General features: G+C 39.0%; 1 protein-coding gene across 2 annotated transcripts in view; it reads right to left on the reverse strand.

Annotated features, from left to right (window-relative positions):
- Positions 1-20,997, reverse strand: part of ISY1 (ISY1 splicing factor homolog) — a 743,196-nt gene that overhangs the window by 95,577 nt on the left and 626,622 nt on the right. For both annotated transcript variants that reach the window (XM_053721042.1, XM_053721043.1), the window contains exon 10: positions 2,974-3,060. In XM_053721042.1, the coding sequence (XP_053577017.1) occupies positions 2,974-3,060 (87 nt within the window). The remainder of the gene's footprint in view (positions 1-2,973; positions 3,061-20,997) is intronic.

Genomic DNA, 20,997 nt, shown 5'->3' on the forward strand with positions numbered 1-20,997 from the left:
CAGAAAATAAGATTTACTTACCCCAGGACACTCATCTACATGTTTGTAGAAAGCCAAACCAGTACTGAAACAAGAATCAGCAGAGGTAATGGTATATATAAGAGTATATCGTCGATCTGAAAAGGGAGGTAAGAGATGAATCTCTACGACCGATAACAGAGAACCTATGAAATAGACCCCGTAGAAGGAGATCACTGCATTCAAATAGGCAATACTCTCCTCACATCCCTCTAACATTCACTGCACGCTGAGAGGAAAACCGGGCTCCAACTTGCTGCGGAGCGCATATCAACGTAGAATCTAGCACAAACTTACTTCACCACCTCCATCGGAGGCAAAGTTTGTAAAACTGAATTGTGGGTGTGGTGAGGGGTGTATTTATAGGCATTTTGAGGTTTGGGAAACTTTGCCCCTCCTGGTAGGAATGTATATCCCATACGTCACTAGCTCATGGACTCTTGCTAATTACATGAAATAAATATATATATATATATATTATAAAAATCTGGTAAATGATAATATCTAGAAGGGACAAATGTTTAATAACACACTCTTGCAAATATCTCTGCATATCCCTTTCCTGTCTGTACTTCTCCCCTATAGCGACTTTGCAAACTATAATTCAGGAGAGGTTATCTTAACATCGTTACTGTCTCAGCCGCATATTTCTTCTCTCCTTACGTGTTCACGTGAAAGCAAGTTAGATGGTCTGACAGGTTATCTTATTTTTCTTAGCATCACTTTAAAAATAATATGTAGGAGGTTTAACATAAGTAACTCACAGCTTGATCCTCGTCTTGCGGCCAGCGGCCGAGACCGCAGAAGGGACAGCACTACATTAAATAAGGGGGAACGCAATGCCATATGTAATATTTATGTAAGAAATAAACAACTTTTGCTAGACACTAGAGATGATCACATCGCTAAATAAAAATGTAAATTTTACCTACAATAGCAAATATAGAAAAACATGTTCTCTATACTTCAGGTTGCCAGAGCTCTGTAAATTACCTTTCTTTCCTACCACCATCTCTTTATAAAGCATCTCCTCGGTTTTTATACAAGAAGGCTATATTTAAAATGTGTTATGTTTCTTCTTTTGTCTATTATATACAGGACTCAAGAGTAGTCCAAACAAATACTCTTAGGTTATATGTTTTAGAATGTACAAATGTTTTACAATATGCTTTTACAGAATTGTAACTGTATGCCACACGTGAGTTTGTGCTATGTACATCTGAATACCTTTGTAACGTGCAAAACCCTCAATAATAAAAAAAGAAAAAAAAAATGATAGATAGATAATGCCTTTATTACCCATACCCCAGTTTTGCATAACCAACACAGTTATATTAATATATGTTTTACCTCTGTGATTACCTTGTATCTAAGCCTCTGTGGACTGCACCTTATCTTAGTGATTTTGACAGACATGCAGTTTAACCAATAAGTGCAGACTCCTAAATAACTAAATGGGAGTAAGCACTATGTTATATATATGGCACACATGAACTAGTACGGTCTAACTGTGAAAAACTTTCAAAATGCTCTGAGCTTAGAGGCGGTTTTAAACGGTTTAGAAATCAGTTTGAGCCTACCTAGGTTTAGCTTTTCAAAAATACCATCAAGGGAGCAAAGCAAATGTAATGATAAAAGTCAATTGGAAAGTTGTTTAAAATTGCATGCCCTATCAGAATCATGAAAGTTTAATTTTGACTAGACTGTCCCTTTAAAAAGAGACACATAAGAAAAATACATTTGTCAGGGTTCTTATACAAAACATTTATTTAAACAGCCTTGAAAACAGCCCTCACATATGTATTTTTCAAATTTGTCCCTTCTTAAAGCAGCAATATGGTCACCCTATCCCCATAAAGGTAGACAAAAGTCCCTGCAACCAATTATGAACGGTTTATAAAAACATTCCCATGAGGTGAATAAAGATTCACAAACCATACACCATATACAGTGATCTGACAAGCACTGTACTCTGAGGGGAAACCAGGTCTCAATGTAGACTGAAAACCTGTCTCTAAAGATTCAAATGCACATTTTCATTCTTCAACCACCTCCATCGGAGGCAAAGTAAAGACTGAGGTATATGTGTTTTTTTATAGTGCTCTTGGTGTTTGGGAATCTTTGCCTCCCTTCGAGTGGTAGAGAAGAGTAATTCCCAAGAGTAATGGATCGTGGACTCTCACCACCTGTTTCAAAAACATATATATTGTGCTTGTAATGGGGATGATTTTGTATGCTCCGATAAAGCTTCTGTGTGAGCTGTAAGGCAGTGCACATTATATTTTGCTGGGTTACCATGTGACTTAGTACCTCATGCGTGACATTACCACAGCATGTGTAAACGTTCATCAGCTGCGAGCAAACAGTTGGATCCTTCTAACTTTTTGTCCCTTCTTATTTTCATTCACTTAATGTTTTTTCAGCCCTGTTTCATTTACATATCTTTCATACAACTACTTAATGTTTTTTCAACCCTGTTTCATTTACATATCTTTCATACAACTACTTAATGTTTTTCCAACCCTGTTTTATTTACATATCTTTTATACAACTATTTTTTTAACCTTGTTTCATTTACATACATTTTTATTTATTTGCCCACCTTCTTTTATCACATCACTTCCTCCACTCAGATTATTTATATTTCCTATTTTGTTTTGTTTTTCCTTTCAATTTATATGCCCTACCATAACAGAATGCTGATTAAAAGGGACCTTTTGGAGCTTTGTCATTCGTACAATCCGTAAATATTTTATAACCTTGGTGGTATAGCTCCACTAGGTTTAGGAGTCTTAATATAAATCTCAATAAGGAGAACATAAAATAAAAAGCAATGCCAGAGCAGGAGTGGTCTCTCTCAATAGGTTGTATGTTTTTAGTTATTATATTAGGGTGTAGATTGTGAGCAAAAATATTGCAGAAAATTGTGTGCATTGTAGTCTTTCTGCTACTCACCTCTTTCTGTGACGGAACTGGTACATGAGCTATAAATCTCTGTTGGACTTCGTCTCCTTCCATTTCATTTTCACTGCCTTCTCTAGACTAAAAAAAAGAAAAAAAAGAAAAAAAATACTTTTGATCTATCAAAATATTAACAATTATCTCAACATACATTTTCACATTAAATGGGCTTTATTTTGTGCTTGAAATATATAAGAACTCAAGAAATAGTAACAAAAATACTTTAAGGCATAGATTACAAGTGGAGCGCAAAAAAATGTATGCTTACCTGGTAGGGAGAATCCATGAATTCATTCATTACTGTTCGGGATTCAGCACCTGGCAAAGATTCCCTAATCAAAGCATTAAGTATCCCTCTCACTTCCCATACTCCGCCAGTCATTCAGCCAAGAAAATAAGAAAAAGTAAGAAAGACACTAGGGGTTAGAGGTGCTTGAAGACAAGGAAAAAACGCTGCCTTAAAAGAGCAGGGCGGGTTCGTTGACTCTCCCTGCCAGGAAAGAAAAAACATTTATCAGGTAAGCATGAATTTTATTTTCTTTCTAATGGCAGGGAGAGTCCACAAATTCATTCATTACTGTTGGGAATCCAATACCCAAGCTAGAGAGGACACATAATAAGTAGGAGGAGAAATAAGGCAGACGGACCCAAACTGAAGGCACCACCGCTTGAAGCACTTTTCTCCCAAAAGAAGCCTTAGCTGAGGCAAAAACGTATCAAACTTGTAACATTTTGAAAGAGGACCAGGTAGCCACATTACAGATTTGTTCCATAGAAGCTTCATGCTTAAAAGCCCAAGAAGAGGACACTGCACGGGTAGAGTGAGCTGTAACTTTCTCAGGAGGCTGTTGACCAGCTTCCTCATAAGCCGAACAAATGATACATCCTTAGCCAAACAGAAAAACATAATTTATGTAAGAACTTACCTGATAAATTCATTTCTTTCATATTAGCAAGAGTCCATGAGCTAGTGACGTATGGGATATACATTCCTACCAGGAGGAGCAAAGTTTCCCAAACCTCAAAATGCCTATAAATACACCCCTCACCACACCCACAAATCAGTTTAACGCATAGCCAAGAAGTGGGGTGATAAGACAAAAGTGCAAAAGCATAAAAAATAAGGAATTGGAATAATTGTGCTTTATACAAAAAAATCATAACCACCACAAAAAAGGGTGGGCCTCATGGACTCTTGCTAATATGAAAGAAATGAATTTATCAGGTAAGTTCTTACATAAATTATGTTTTCTTTCATGTAATTAGCAAGAGTCCATGAGCTAGTTTCGTATGGGATAATGAATACCCAAGATGTGGATCTTCCACGCAAGAGTCACTAGAGAGGGAGGGATAAAATAAAGACAGCCAATTCTGCTGAAAATAATCCACACCCAAAATAAAGTTTAAATCTTATAATGAAAAAAACTGAAATTATAAGCAGAAGAATCAAACTGAAACAGCTGCCTGAAGTACTTTTCTACCAAAAACTGCTTCAGAAGAAGAAAACACATCAAAATGGTAGAATTTAGTAAAAGTATGCAAAGAAGGCCAAGTTGCTACTTTGCAAATCTGATCAACTGAAGCTTCATTCCTAAATGCCCAGGAAGTAGAAACTGACCTAGTAGAATGAGCTGTAATCCTTTGAGGCGGAGTTTTACCCGACTCGACATAAGCATGATGAATCAAAGACTTTAACCAAGACGCCAAAGAAATGGCAGAGGCCTTCTGACCTTTCCTAGAACCGGAAAAGATAACAAATAGACTAGAAGTCTTTCGAAAATTTTTAGTAGAATCAACATAATATTTCAAAGCTCTAACTACATCCAAAGAATGCAACAATCTTTCCTTAGAATTCTTAGGATTAGGACACAATGAAGGAACCACAATTTCTCTACTAATGTTGTTAGAATTCACAACCTTAGGTAAAAATTAAAAGAAGTTCGCAACACCGCCTTATCCTGATGAAAAATCAGAAAAGGAGACTCACAAGAAAGAGCAGATAAATCAGAAACTCTTCTAGCAGAAGAGATGGCCAAAAGAAACAAAACTTTCCAAGAAAGTAATTTAATGTCCAGTGAATGCATAGGTTCAAACGGAGGAGCTTGAACAGCCCCCAGAACCAAATTCAAACTCCAAGGAGGAGAAATTGACTTAATAACAGGTTTTATACGAACTAAAGCTTGTACAAAACAATGAATATCAGGAAGACTAGCAATCTTTCTGTGAAAAAGAACAGAAAGAGCAGAGATTTGTCCTTTCAAGGAACTTGCAGACAAACCTTTATCCAAACCATCCTGAAGAAACTGTAAAATTCTAGGAATTCTAAAAGAATGCCAAGAAAAATGATGAGAAAAACACCAAGAAATGTAAATCTTCCAGACTCGATAATATATCTTCCTAGATACATATTTACGAGCCTGTAACATAGTATTAATCAGAGAGTCAGAGAAACCTCTATGACTGAGAATCAAGCGTTCAATCTCCATACCTTCAAATTTAAGGATTTGAGATCCTGATGGAAAAAAGGACCTTGTGATAGAAGGTCTGGTCTTAACGGAAGAGTCCACGGTTGGCAAGTGGCCATCCGGACAAGATCCGCATACCAAAACCTGTGAGGCCATGCTGGAGCCACCAGCAGAACAAACGAGCACTCCTTTAGAATCTTGGAAATTGCTCTTGGAAGAAGAACTAGAGGCGGAAAGATATAGGCAGGATGATACTTCCAAGGAAGTGACAATGCATCCACTGCTTCCGCCTGAGGATCCCTGGATCTGGACAGATACCTGGGAAGCTTCTTGTTTAGATGAGAAGCCATCAAATCTATTTCTGGAAGTCCCCACATTTGAACAATCTGAAGAAATACCTCTGAGTGAAGAGACCATTTGCCCGTATGTAACGTTTGGCGACTGAGATAATCCGCTTCCCAATTGTCTATACCTGGGATATGAACAGCAGAAATTAGACAGGAGCTGGATTCCGCCCATACCAGAATTCGAGATACTTCTTTCATAGCCAGAGGACTGTGAGTCCCTCCTTGATGATTGACATATGCCACAGTTGTGACATTGTCCGTCTGAAAACAAATGAACGACTCTCTCTTTAGAAGAGGCCATGACTGAAGAGCTCTGAAAATTGCACGGAGTTCCAAAATATTGATTGGTAATCTCACCTCCTGAGATTCCCAAACCCCTTGTGCTGTCAGAGACCCCCAAACAGCTCCCCAACCTGTCAGACTTGCATCTGTTGAAATCACAGTCCAGGTTGGAAGAACAAAAAGAAGCCCCCTGAACTAAACGATGGTGGTCTGTCCACCACGTCAGAGAGTGTCGTACAATCGGTTTTAAAGATATTAATTGAGATATCTTTGTATAATCCCTGCACCACTGGTTCAGCATACAGAGCTGAAGAGGTCGCATGTGAAAACGAGCAAAGGGGACCGCGTCCAATGCAGCAGTCATAAGACCTAGAATTTCCATGCATAAGGCTACCGAAGGGAAAGAATGAGACTGAAGGTTTCGACAAGCTGAAACCAATTTCAGACGTCTCTTGTCTGTCAGAGACAGAGTCAAGGACACTGAATCTATCAGGAAACCTAAAAAGGTTACCCTTGTCTGAGGAATCAACAAACTTTTTGGTAAATTGATCCTCCAACCATGTTCTAGAAGAAACAACACTCATAAAAGACTGGAAAGGTTCTTTGTAGTGAAAATGAGCAAAGGGAATTGAATCCAATGCTGTGGCCATAAGACCTAAAACTTCTGTGCATATATAGCAACTGAAGAAAATAATAGAGACTAAAGGTACCGACAGACGGAACCCAATAGAATTATCCCTTGTCCGATAGAGACAAAGACAGTGACACAAACTATCTGGAAACCTAAAAAAGGTGACCCTTGTGTGAGGAATCAAGAGCTTTCGAAAAAAAGATCCTCTAACTATGTCCTGAAGAGCAAGTGAATCATATGAGATTCCGCATCCTCAGAAAATAATCTGAATGAAAACAGAAAAATGAAAATATGCATTTATTGTATCTAATGAAAACAAATAATGCTATCAATGACCATAAAAAGGCAAAATAGTTTGAATAAAACTCCAAACCCGGTTCCTAAAAAAGGAACTGGAAGAAATACCCCAGAAGATTCCAGGTCTGAGCAGCGCTTGAACCCCATGGGTGCCCAGCCATGCTTCAACAGTACCCAAAATATATAGGACAGAAACACACTTAAAGAAAGTGTTAGCCTTACTGGAATAAAATCAAAGAAATTTGGACAAAATAGAACCAAATAAATTTCAAAGAAGTCTTAACCTGCCCCTTACCAGCCAAGCTGGAATACGGCACGTACATCGCAATATTAGGGAGCTGATTTCGAACCCCAATTATAAACATGTTACTTGGGAAAGCACTCAGGAATTCGTTCCTTAATAAGAACAACCAAAGCTTAAAGCTTAAAGTTTTAGTCTTAGAACTCAATCTTGAAGCCCAGAGTAACAGTTAAGAATTGAATCCAATTATAAAACAAATAATTGATTATCTTAGAACAAAAGAAATATGGATTTTTTTTTTTTTTTTAAATCACAAAATTCTTCTAGCTAAAATAGCTAAAGACATAGATTAACCCTCATTTGCGAAAATATTCAATAAAATGAAGACACAAATGAAATTATTAGCATGATAGTCCAGTTTAAAGGACCAGTCAATACAGTGGACTTGCATAATCAATAAATGCAAAACAACAAGACAAATGCAACAGCACCTAGTCTAGTAAATGTTGTCCCTTAACAATGCTAAAATAAATCATAATCTGATACTTGATCTTAAAGTAAACAGAAAAAATGAAGCAATTGCAATATCCAAATAAATCACAGGACCAAGAAAAGTACCTGAAACTAAATAATTTTCCATAAATAAGATACAACTATCTAAAGGAAAATAAATACTATTTTGCTATAGAAACAATAGCATAATTAGTAGAAGTAGAGATAGCCCCAATAAATTGGAGAACCCTCCAAATTGAATTTAACTGCTGGCAAAGAATATAGTTTAAAACCTTCGAAGAAGGAATAAAAGAAAATTCTCAGCCTATTCCATTCCCTAGAATGGGGAATTGGAAAGAAAACCTCTGAAAACACAGAAGAAATAAATAGACAGAAATAGTGTCAGCTAGTCTTAAAGAACTAGTTACCTTAATATCCAAAATAATCAACACCTTTTCAACAAAGAACAAATGTACTTTAATAATAGAAAAATAATAAAAAAGTAGATTTGTTAGTGTCAATATCTGATGAAGAAAATTTCTGAAAGAGAAAAAACATCATCAGAGAAGGATAAATCAGTATGTTGTTGGTCACTTGACACTTCAATAATTAAAAAAGAAGTGAAAAAGACCTAAAAATTTTATTAGAAGGCATGAAGTCAGACAAAGCCTTTAAAATAGAATCAGAAAAATATTTCTTATAAATCTTCTAAATATTTCTTGTACATAAGATGTAAGAATGGAAATATATAAAGCATAAATACTAATGGATTCTGCATGTAAAAGTATATCATAATAACTTATTACAAAACATAGCTAAAGATAAACATTTATAACATTTAAAATAAATGAACTTAGCTTTGGTAGAACTGAAACTCAGTTAAGCGCTTATCCAGAAGTGGCTTCTGATTCAGGGTCAATCTGAGACATCTTGCAATATGTAATAGAAAAAACAACATATAAAGCAAAAATGATCAAATTCCTTAAATGACAGTTTCAGGAATGGGAAAAAAATGACAATGAACAAGCTTCTAGCAACCAGAAGCAATAAATAATGAGACTTAAATATTGTGGAGACAACAATGACGCCACATCCGGTAACGCCAACGTCAACGTATGACGCCGGAAATGAAAAGAAAATTTTTTCGCCAAGAAAGTGCGCGCCAAGAATGACGCAATAAAATGAAGCATTATCAGCCCCCGCGAGCCTAACAGCCCACAGGAAAAAAGTCAAATTTTAAGGTAAGAAAAAATGATTTATTCATATGCATTATCCCAAATATGAAAATGACTGTCTGAAATAAGGAACGTTGAACATCCTGAATCAAGGCAAATAAATGTTTAAACACATATATTTAGAACTTTATAAAAAAGTGCCCAACCATAGCTTAGAGTGTCACAGAAAATAAGACTTACTTACCCCAGGACACTCATCTACATGTAGTAGAAAGCCAAACCAGTACTGAAACGAGAATCAGTAGAGGTAATGGTATATATAAGAGTATATCATCGATCTGAAAAGGGAGGTAAGAGATGAATCTCTACGACCAATAACAGAGAACCTATGAAATAGACCCCGTAGAAGGAGATAATTGAATTCAAATAGACAATACTCTCTTCACATCCCTCTGACATTCACTGCACGCTGAGAGGAAAACCGGGCTCCAACCTGTTGCAGAGCGCATATCAACGTAGAATCTAGCACAAACTTACTTCCCCACCTCCACAGGAGGCAAAGTTTGTCAAACTGATTTGTGGGTGTGGTGAGGGGTGTTTTTATAGGCATTTTGAGGTTTGGGAAACTTTGCCCCTCCTGGTAGGAATGTATATCCCATACGTCACTAGCTCATGGACTCTTGCTAATTACATGAAAGAAAGGTAGTTGCAGTGGCCTTTTGCCCCTTGCGCTTATCAGAAAACAAAACAAACAAAGAAGTAGATTGTCTAAAATCCTTGGTTGCATGAAGATAGAATTTTAAAGCACTAACTACATCCAGATTGTGCAACAAACGTTCCTTCTGAGAGGAAGGATTAGGGCACAAAGAAGGCACTACAATTTCCTGATTGATATTGCGGTCTGAGACAACCTTAGGAAGAAACCTAACTTGTTACGTAAAACAGCCTTATCCGCATGAAAAACAAGATAAGGGGGGGTCACACTATAAAGCAGATAACTCAAACTCTGCGAGCAGAAGAAATAGCCAGCAAATACAAAACTTCCCAAGACAAAAGTTTAATGTCAACCGAATGCATAGGCTCAAATGTAACCTGTTGAAGAAAATAAAAACCAAGATTAAGGCTCCAAGGAGGAGCAACTGGTTAAAACACAGTGCTGATTCTAACCAGGTGATGACCTTGTGCCAAGGCAAACCTCGCTCCTCACACCAAGCCAGGTAAGTACGCTACACCTGGCGGCCGTAGTCATAATCTCCCAGGACGGTCTCAAAAAGCATGTGCCTTGAGACAGATGATCCTAACAAAGCTACCAAGAGAGAGAATCTCTGGTCTGGCTGTCCAGAAAATGCCTTTCCATTGCCTGAGCATGTAAGGAGAGAAAGAGGTAAGAGAACCTCAATGAAAGCAGGTGGTTTGAACTAGCACTCATTCCTGTCTAACATAATTAAAAAATAACCTTTAATAAGTATAGCTAATACCGGCCTAAATACCACAGTGTACCAAACATTTAAAACTAAGTCACAAATGTCCCCCCTGTTTCCTGGCCGATAGCAGCTCCCTCGGCTTCAGGTGACAGGGACAATGGACTAATAAATTTAAAAGCAACAATCACCAACATGCAAATAAATGCACAAAATTATTAAGCAGCAAACTAGTTTCGGCTGTGCTATCAGCCTTTCTCAATGCTATGGACAAACCGAGGCCCGGGTGCCACCTCTTTAAATAGCACTGAACTTAACCTTTCAACCAATCAGTGTTTCATATGAGGATACTCCTACTTTTGATCCAATCCCTGTTTATTACGATATTGTGACGTGCACAGGCAGTAGCCCAACAAATATTCATATGTTAAAATAGTTGTTAATGCAATTTAATATACTACATGTAATTCAATCTAATTTTGCGCTTCCCATGTTATCTGTTATCGGTCGTTATATTTAGGATACGTATATGTGTGTTTGTTTACATGTGGTTTGGATCGCTTATGATACTTTAAACATATGCAACTTGTAAAATGTGCATCTTGTCCCCTCCGTGCAATACGATTAGGATAAGGGGCAATATTTTCTCTTGTTTTCCTAATACTCAATGTGATCATGTGGTTAGGAATACCACATAAAAGAGTTATTTTCATTGGTCCCTAAGGACACACCCTCATCTGGCGTCGTCCAATCAGACAAACGTCTTTATGTGTAAAGACAACGTAATATCACATTGGACTATTACTGTATAATAGAGCAAACAACTCATATTCTGTCTCTGACCATTATGTTATAAAACATTAAGGATATCGATGCTAGTTTATACCCCTTTGCAAGTGAAACTTATGTTTGGGGTGATATAGATTTATCCCAGTGTAACTCGTGGTTAGGGATTTTTATTGATCCGATTTCCACTTGCGCCTTAGGTAACCAACATTCAGAGTACTGTGTTTGCTATACATATAGGAAGTAGATTACCTTGGTAATCTTCCAATTCATGTATTACATGTATTCATCTTATATTCTGATATTGTTTCCTGATTAAAAATATACAAAAGACGTTGTAAGACGTGTGTTAGTTTAGTAACAAAGTGTCCCTGGAAATCAGAAATCCCTTGCTGCAGTGAGTGGTCCATGTTAAAGTGACATGCTCTACTATTCTTGTGTGTTGTCTTCCTATAATAAGGATAGTTGGATTACTGCCATAGGGTAATAATCTATGTGGGTTCCAACTAAATTCTCCATAAATAGAGCTGATCTGTATACTGTTCGACTGCCTCATATTAAATTTAGTATCACAGTTATGAGAGGTATCTCAGATGTAGATATATGAATATATATATATATATATATATATATATATGAAACTTCTAATATTGAATATGACAAAACATATAGAGTGTACAGTCTTTCTAACATTACATAGCCTGTAATAGCATCATACTTTCTTAGTGTGAAAACACATATTAGTATTATGGAATATTAGGCTAATGTTATTCACATACTATACGTTTTTCTGGTAATCATTCTCTATAATTAACACAGAGAATGTAGATTGCATATACAATTATTAGAATATGGGAAAGAATAGGTTAAAGGTATAAGAAGTGCTATGGGTGGCCATTATACACCTTCAAATTTGTTAATTATTACACAAAACTTGTATGATATTATATGATTAATGAATACCTATTTTCTGAGGATCCCACTACCTCTCTCATTTAAATTCCCTGTTTCTGAATAAATTCAGGTTAGACTTGTGGGTAGTATTGGTATTAAGAAGGAGGTTGTTAGTCAGAACCTTATTAGGTATAATTCAGTAATCATAATATATAAGTAGTGTTTTTTTGTGATAAAAGAATACGGTGATCAAGTAAAATATAATATAATAAAATAGATTGATGGATAATACCTGTCTCATGAATTATTATCAAAATTCAGTCAACATGGTTTTTAAAGAAACACCCAATAGTTGTTGGCCTCGTTCATTCCATTGGGTATAATTGAATTTAGTCTGAAAATCCAACCTGTTTCTTTTTGAAGTAGGGTATTTTCACAGTTACCCCCTCTGATTCCAGGTTTGATTTGTTCCAGACCCCAACATTTAAACGAGGCAGTTTTGCCTGAGTGACATTGTAGAAAATGTTTAGCCACACTCGTTATTTTTTTGCCCTTTTCTGAATCTCTCTGTGCATTGCGAATGTTACTAAGATGTTCTGTCATTCTAATATTTAACTTACGGGTTGTCATACCTGTGTAAATTATGTCACATGAGCATGATAGGCAGTAAATAACGTTCTCGCTCTGACAATTGATATGGCTTATAATTCTCCAAGTTTTACAAAATCTATCTACTATGGTATCTTTTTTCACCATGTACTGGCAGATATTACAATGCCCACAAGGTACTGATCCTTGATGAATAGGTTTCTTGTGTCTATTTCTATTGAAGTGACTATTTGTGAGATGGTCATTTAGATTATTCGCACGTCTAAAAGTAAAAGACGGATTAGTTGGTAATACCATATTCAATTTATCATCACTTTTTAGAATGTGCCAGTGTTTTTTTGATAATGTTAGATACTTCATCACTTTGGCTGTTATAGATAGATATGAACCTTATTGTATTTGTGTCAGGTGATGTGGTCTTTTTTGGTCTAAGCAGGTCTGACCTAACTTTTGATAGTGCTTTATGATAGGCCCTAGCTAGTGACTTTTTGGTATAACCCCGTTCCAAAAGTCTTTTTCTTAGTTCACCTGCTGCTTGCTTGAAAGCATTGATGCTAGAACTGTTCCTTCTTAGTGTTAAATATTCGCCATATGGGAGGCTACGAATGGTAGAAGGGTGATGATGGCTACTGGCATGTAGTATGTTGTTGGTCGCAGTGGGTTTTCTGTAAGATTCTGTTTCTAGTTTGTTGTTTTGTTTTACAATAGTCAAATCTAGAAATTCAACCTTTTCCATACTAGTGTTGTATGTCAGATATAAGCCAAAAGGGTTAGTGTTTAGACATTCTATGAATTTTTGTAAAGTCTCAGTTGTGCCTTCCCAAATGATAAAGATATCATCTATGTACCTGGACCAGTGGGAGATGTAACGAGTATATTGGTTCATGTTCTCATTGAACACTATCATCTCTTCCCACCAGCCCAGGTACAAGTTGGCATACGTGGGTGCACACGAAGTACCCATGGCGGTGCCACATATTTGTAAAAAGAATTTATCATCAAAGACGAAATAATTATGTTTAAGAACGAATTTTAACAACCTGATGATGAAATCTTTGGTATTCACTTCTATATCATGATCTTTATTTAAAAAATGGGCAACCGATTTTATACCCCATTCAGGACTTATACTGGTATATAGCGATTCAACGTCGCATGTTACCAGTATTGAGTGTTTAGTGACTTCTGTATTTTGTAACTTGTTAAGGATATGCATAGTATCCTTAGTGTGTGATGGTAAGATATCCACAAAACACCTCAGTCTTGCATCCACATATTTACTAGCTTGTTCAGCCAGGGAGCCCATACCTGAGACTATGGGTCTCCCCGGTGGGCAAGCAATGTTTTTGTGGATTTTGGGTAACAGGTACATCGTTGCAATTTTAGGTTTAGTAACTGTGAGGAACTTGTGTTCTTTGGCATCAATGATTTTCTCAGAGAGAGCCCCATCAATCAATTTTTTGTAGTTTTCTAGGAAATTATCAGTAGGGTTACCCAATAATCTTTTGTAGTTTTTAGTATTAAGAAGTTGTTTCATTGCTTCTTCAACATACATTGAAGTAGGCCATATAACAATGTTGCCCCCCTTATCACTATTTTTGAATTGGACATCTGTCCATGTTGTCATTTCTTTCATGGCCTCAAATTCTGAGTTGGTCATATTTGCTCCATAAAGTTTAGTATCTTGCATGGATATGATGTCATTGCATACCAAATTTAAGAAAGTGATAGCTTGGGGGGAAATGTGACCCGGAGGAGTGAATTGTGACTGTATTTTAAGAATCTTACGCCAATTATCAATATTTGGTGTATTAGTCAATTGATCAGTCAAATCCTCATTTTCATCTAGTAATGCTATGAGGTTATTCAATGCTATGATGTCAGTTTTAGAAGCAAGATTAGGGTCATCATTGGGTATGAAATATTTCCTTAATAAGATCTTCCTAACAAATAAATGGGTGTCTTTTATAGCCTCAAATTTGTCAATGTGATTGGAAGGTACAAAGGATAAACCTGAGCATGCCATGCATAGCTGTAAAGGTCCCAGATGAAAGCGGGCAAAAGGAATAATATCCATGGTAGCCACCATGAGAAAAACCACCTCCATGCATTGAGCCACTGATGGGCATACAATTTGACTGTAGGGATCGACAGGCCGACAAAAGTTTGGATCGGCATTGATCTGTCAAAAATATTTTCAGCACAAACGAATTCATAATAGTTCCTAGAAAGCATACCCTAGTGTTGGGGATCAGCGAACTCTTGCTCAGATTTATCTTCCACCCGTGTTCCTGAAGGAGACACAGAAGTACGTCCGTGTGAGATCTTGCTAACTGTAAAGATGGAGCTTGAACCAATATATCATCCAGGTAAGGAGCCACCAAGAGTCCTCGAGTTCTGGCCACCACTAGAAGGGCCCCTAGAACCATTGTTAAGATTATTGGAGCAGTAGCTAGGCCAAAAGGCAAGGCTACAAATTGGTAATAATAGACCAGAAAGGCAAACCGAACAAACTGAAAGTGACCCCTGTGGATCAGAACATGCAGGTATGCATCCTTCAGGTCGATTGTGGACATGAATTGACCCTCCTGCACTAGCGGGAGGGATGGATCGGATCATCTCCATCTTGAAGGACGGAACCTTTAGGAATTTCTTGCGACTCTCCAAATCTAGAATGGGATGAAATGTTCCCTCTTTCTTGGGATCCACAAATAGGTTTGAATAAAACCCTTGACCCCTCTCTGAAGGAGGCACTGGGACAATCACTCCCATAGAGGAGATGTCCTCTACACAATTTAGGAAGGCTGTTCTCTTCTCCGGATTGGAAGAAAGACTTGACAACAGGAAACATCCCCTTGGTGGACGAGAACTAAACCCTATTCAGTACCGTATACTGTACCCTTGGGAGATCACCTCCAAAACCCAGTGGTCCTGAACATCCCGAAACCAAGTCTCTCGAAAAAAGGACAGTCAGATCTGGTCCCAGTTGGTTGGTTCGAGGCCTGAGAGTGCTGTTCCTTGTTAGAGCGAAATAAATTAAAATTTCCAACCTGACGACCCTTACATTTGGATTTCTTATCTTTTGGGAGGAAGGCACCCTTCCCCCTGTCACCATAGAAATAATAGAATCTATACCTGGACTAAGGAGAGCCTTAATCCTATCTTGAATATCCTCTAGAGAAGTCTCAACTAGGACCATGTCCGATAATGAATCACACGAAAAGGTGGCTGCACCAGCAACTACCATAATACTAGCCGCAGGTTGGAAGAGAAGACCCATCTGAGAAAAAAAATGTCTAAGGTACTCCTCCATCTGTCTATCCATAGGGTCTCTAAAAGAGGTACTATCCTCAAAAGGAATAGAAGTATGTTTAGCTAATGGGGAATAGCTCTATCCACCTTAGGAATGGAACAGGAAACATTCTTTTAAGAATAGCATAGGGAAGAATGGAATACCAGGCTTCTCCCATTCCTTGGAAATTATGTCTGCCAAATGTGCTGGGACCGAGAAAACCTCGGGGACCCTAAAGAGACATCATATACCATGTCCAGTTTAGGAATCTTGGGTTCTTCAGCAGGCTTAGATTCCGAAACCTCCAAAGTTGATAATACCTCCTTAAGTAGAAAATGAAGGTGTTCTAGCCTAAATCTGAAGGAGATCTCTTCAGGTTCTGCAGGTTTTTCCTCTGCGGAATCAGAGATCTCCCAATCAGAAGCTATAGAGGTAAGCTCATCTTCAGACTGCTGAGATAGTAAAGTAGGTTCAAGGGGAACACTGCTAGAATTAGAGGAAAACAAAATTTATGTTTACCTGATAAATTTATTTCTCTTGTGGTGTATCCAGTCCACGGATTCATCCATTACTTGTGGGATATTCTCCTTCCCAACAGGAAGCTGCAAGAGGATCACCCACAGCAGAGCTGTCTATATAGCTCCTCCCCTAACTGCCACCTCCCAGTCATTCGACCGAAGACAAGCAAGAGAAAGGAGAAACTATAGGGTGCAGAGGTGACTGTAGTTTAAAAATTAAAAAAACACCTGCCTTAAAATGACAGGGCGGGCCGTGGACTGGATACACCACAAGAGAAATAAATTTATCAAGTAAGCATAAATTTTGTTTTCTCTTGTAAGGTGTATCCAGTCCACTGATTCATTCATTACTTGTGGGATACCAATACCAAAGCTATAGGACACGGATGAAGGGAGGGACAAGGCAGGCGCTTAAACGGAAGGCACCACTGCCTGTAAGACCTTTCTCCCAAAAATAGCCTCCGAAGAAGCAAAAGTATCAAATTTGTAGAATTTAGAAAAAGTATGAAGCGAAGACCAAGTCGCCGCCTTACAAATCTGTTCAACAGAAGCCTCATTTTTAAAGGCCCATGTGGAAGCCACAGCTCTAGTGGAATGAGCTGTAATTCTTACAGGAGGCTGCTGGCCAGCAGTCTCATAAGCTAAGCGGATTATACTTCTTAACCAAAAAGAAAGAGAAGTTGCTGAAGCCTTTTGGCCTTTCCTCTGTCCAGAGTAGACAACAAACAATGCAGATGTTTGACGAAAATCTTTAGTAGCTTGTAAATAAAACTTTAAAGCATGAACCACGTCAAGATTGTGTAATAGACGTTCCTTCTTTGAAGGAGGATTAGGACACAGTGACAGAACAACAATCTTTTGATTGATATTCTTATTGGATACCACCTTAGGAAGAAACCCAGGTTTGGTACGCAAAACTACCTTATCTGCATGGAAGATCAGATAAGGGGAATCACACTGCAAGGCAGATAACTCTGAAACTCTTCGAGCCGAAGAGATGGCTACCAAGAACAGAACTTTCCAAGATAAAAGCTTGATATCTATGGAATGCAGAGGTTCAAACGGAACCCCTTGAAGAACTTTAAGAACTAAATTTAAACTCCATGGCGCAGCAACAGGTTTAAACACAGGCTTGATTCTAACTGAAGTCTGACAAAACACCTGAACGTCTGGAACATCCGCCAGACGCTTGTGCAAAAGAATAGACAGAGCAGAAATCTGTCCCTTTAAGGAACTAGCTGACAATCCCTTCTCCAATCCTTCTTGGAGAAAAGACAATATCCTGGGAATCCTGACTTTACTCCATGAGTAACCCTTGGATTCACACCAATGAAGATATTTACACCATATCTTATGATAGATTTTCCTGGTGACAGGCTTTCGAGCCTGAATTAAGGTATCAATGACCGACTCGGAAGAACCATGTTTTGACAAAATCAAGCGTTCAATCTCCAAGCAGTCAGACGCAGAGAAATTAGATTTGGATGTTTGAAGGGACCTTGAAGTAGAAGGTCCTGCCTCAGCGGCAGAGTCCAAGGTGGAAAGGATGACATGTCCACCAGATCTGCGTACCAAGTCCTGCATGGCCACGCAGGAGCTATCAAAATCACCGAAGCTCTCTCCTGCTTGATCTTGGCAATCAGACGAGGGAGCAGAGGAAACGGTGGAAACACATAAGCCAGGCTGAAGGACCAGGGCGCTGCTAGAGCATCTATCAGCGCTGCCTTGGGATCCCTGGACCTGAACCCGTAACAAGGAAGCTTGGCGTTCTGACGAGACGCCATTAGATCCAGTTCTGGTTTGCCCCAAAGTTGAATCAACTGTGCAAACACCTCCGGATGGAGTTCCCACTCCCCCGGATGAAAAGTCTGTCGACTTAGAAAATCCGCCTCTCAGTTCTCTACTCCTGGGATATAGATAGCTGATAGATAGCAAGAGTAAACCTCTGCCCATAGAATTATTTTTGAAACCTCCAACATTGCTAGGGAACTCCTTGTTCCCCCTTGATGGTTGATGTAAGCTACAGTAGTGATGCTGTTCGACTGAAATCTGATGAACCTGACCGCAGCTAGCTAAGGCCAAGCCTGAAGAGCATTGAATATCGCTCTTAGTTCCAGAATGTTTATCGGGAGGAGTGTCTCCTCCTGAGTCCACAAGCCCTGAGCCTTCAGGGAGTTCCAGACTGCACCCCAGCCCAGAAGGCTGGCATCTGTCATTACTATTGTCCAATCTGGCCTGCGGAAGGTCAAACCCTTGGACAGATGGACCCGAGATAACCACCAGAGAAGAGAATCCCTGGTCTCTTGATCCAGATTTAGTAGAGGGGACAAATCTGTGTAATCCCCATTCCACTGACTGAGCATGCAGAGTTGCAGCGGTCTGAGATGTAGGAGGGCAAACGGCACTATGTCCATTGCCGCTACCATTAAGCCGATTACTTCCATACACTGAGCCATTGAAGGGCAAGAAGTAGAATAAAGAACATGGCAGGAATTTAGAAGTTTTGACAACCTGGCCTCTGTCAGGTAAATCTTCATTTCTACAGAATCTATCAGAGTTCCTAGGAAGGAAACTCTTGTGAGAGGGGATAGAGAACTTTTTTCTTCGTTCACTTTACACCCATGCGACTTCAGAAATGCCAGAACAATGTCCATGTGAGACCTGGCAACTTGAAAAGTCGACGCCTGTATCAGAATGTCGTCTGAGTAAGGGGCTACTGCTATAGCCCGCGGCCTTAGGACCGCTAGAAGGGACCCTAGAACCTTTGTAAAGATTCTTGGTGCCGTGGCCAACCCGAAGGGAAGAGCCACAAACTGGTAGTGCCTGTATTGACCCTCCTGGATCATAGGAAGGATGGTTCGAATAGTCTCCATCTTGAAAGATGGGACTCTGAGAAATTTGTTTAAGATCTTGAGATCTAAGATTGGTCTGAATGTTCCCTCTTTCTTGGGAACAACAAACAGATTTGAATAAAAGCCCTGCCCTTGTTCTTCCTGCGGAACTGGGTGGATCACTCCCATAACTAGGAGGTCTTGAACACAATGTAAGAATGCTTCTCTCTTTATCTGGTTTGCAGATAAAAGTGAGAGATGAAATCTCCCTTTTGGGGGAGAGGTTTTGAATTCCAGAAGATAACCCTTGGACACAATTTCCAATGCCCAGGGATCCTGGACATCTCTTGCCCAAGCCTAGGCGAACAGAGAGAGTCTGCCCCCTACTAGATCCGTTTCCGGATCAGGGGCTGCTCCTTCATGCTGTCTTAGAGGCAGCAGCAGGCTTCTTGGCCTGTTTCCCCTTGTTCCAAGCCTGGTTAGGTCTCCAGACCGGCTTAGACTGGGCAAAAGTTCCCTCTTGTTTTGTGTTAGAGGAAGTTGAAGCTGCGCCACTCTTGAAGTTTCGAAAGGACCGAAAAGACTGTTTGGTCCTTAATTTGTTGGACCTGTCTTGAGGAAGGGCGTGACATTTTCCTCCAGTGATGTCAGAAATTATCTCCTTCAGTCCAGGCCCGAATAGGATCTGTCCTTTGAAGGGAATGTTGAGAAGTTTAGACTTTGAAGTCACGTCAGCTGACAAGGATTTAAGCCATAGCGCCCTACGCGCCTGAATAGCAAAACCTGAATTTTTAGCCGTCAGCTTGGTTAAATGAACAACGGCATCAGAAACAAATGAATTTGCTAGCTTAAGGGCCCTAAGCTTGTCAATAATAACTTCCAATGGGGTTTCAACCTGTAGAGCCTCCTCTAGGGACTCAAACCAGAAAGCCGCGGCAGCAGTGACTGAGGCAATGCATGCAAGAGGTTGGAGAATAAAACCTTGTTGAATAAAAATTTTCTTAAGGTAACCCTCTAATTTTTTATTCATTGGATCTAGAAAAGCACAACTGTCCTCGACAGGGATAGTGGTATGCTTAGCTAGAGTAGAAACTGCTCCCTACACCTTAGGGACCGTCTGCCATAAGTCCGTGTAGCGGCGTCTATAGGAAACATCTTTTTAAAAACAGGAGGGGGAGGAGAACGGTACACCCTAGGCAAAATCTAGTCAGCCATGTGGAAAAACTGGGCCCCAGAATCAAGTTTTATCACCAATATGAAATAAACGTTTATACACCTCAAGCAAACGTTATATCTATTCAGTAATGTTAGTAAATAATAAAAATATTACCCTTTACAGCAAGCATGATACCAGTCGTTATTAAATCACTGTAATCAGGCTTACCTTAAATAAATCCAGTATTGTCAGCATTTTCTAGCTTATCATTTCTCTAGAAAAATTTAAAACTGCACATACCTCAGAGCAGGAGACTCTGCCCGCTATTCCTCCAGCTGATGTTACCCATCTCTTCAGTTATGTGAGAGAACAGCAATGGATCTTAGTTACAACCTGCTAAGATCATCAAAGACCACAGGCAGACTCTTCTTCAACTTTCTGCCTGAGGCTAAAATAGTACAACTCCGGTACCATTTGAAAATAACAAACTTTTGATTGAAGATAAACTACATTAATGCACCACATCTCTCTAGCTGCTTCCCTTGTCGAGAGCTGCAAGAGAATGACTGGGAGGTGGCAGT

Source organism: Bombina bombina, chromosome 7 (assembly GCF_027579735.1).
Source record: "Bombina bombina isolate aBomBom1 chromosome 7, aBomBom1.pri, whole genome shotgun sequence".
Classification (NCBI taxonomy): Eukaryota; Metazoa; Chordata; class Amphibia; order Anura; family Bombinatoridae; genus Bombina; species Bombina bombina.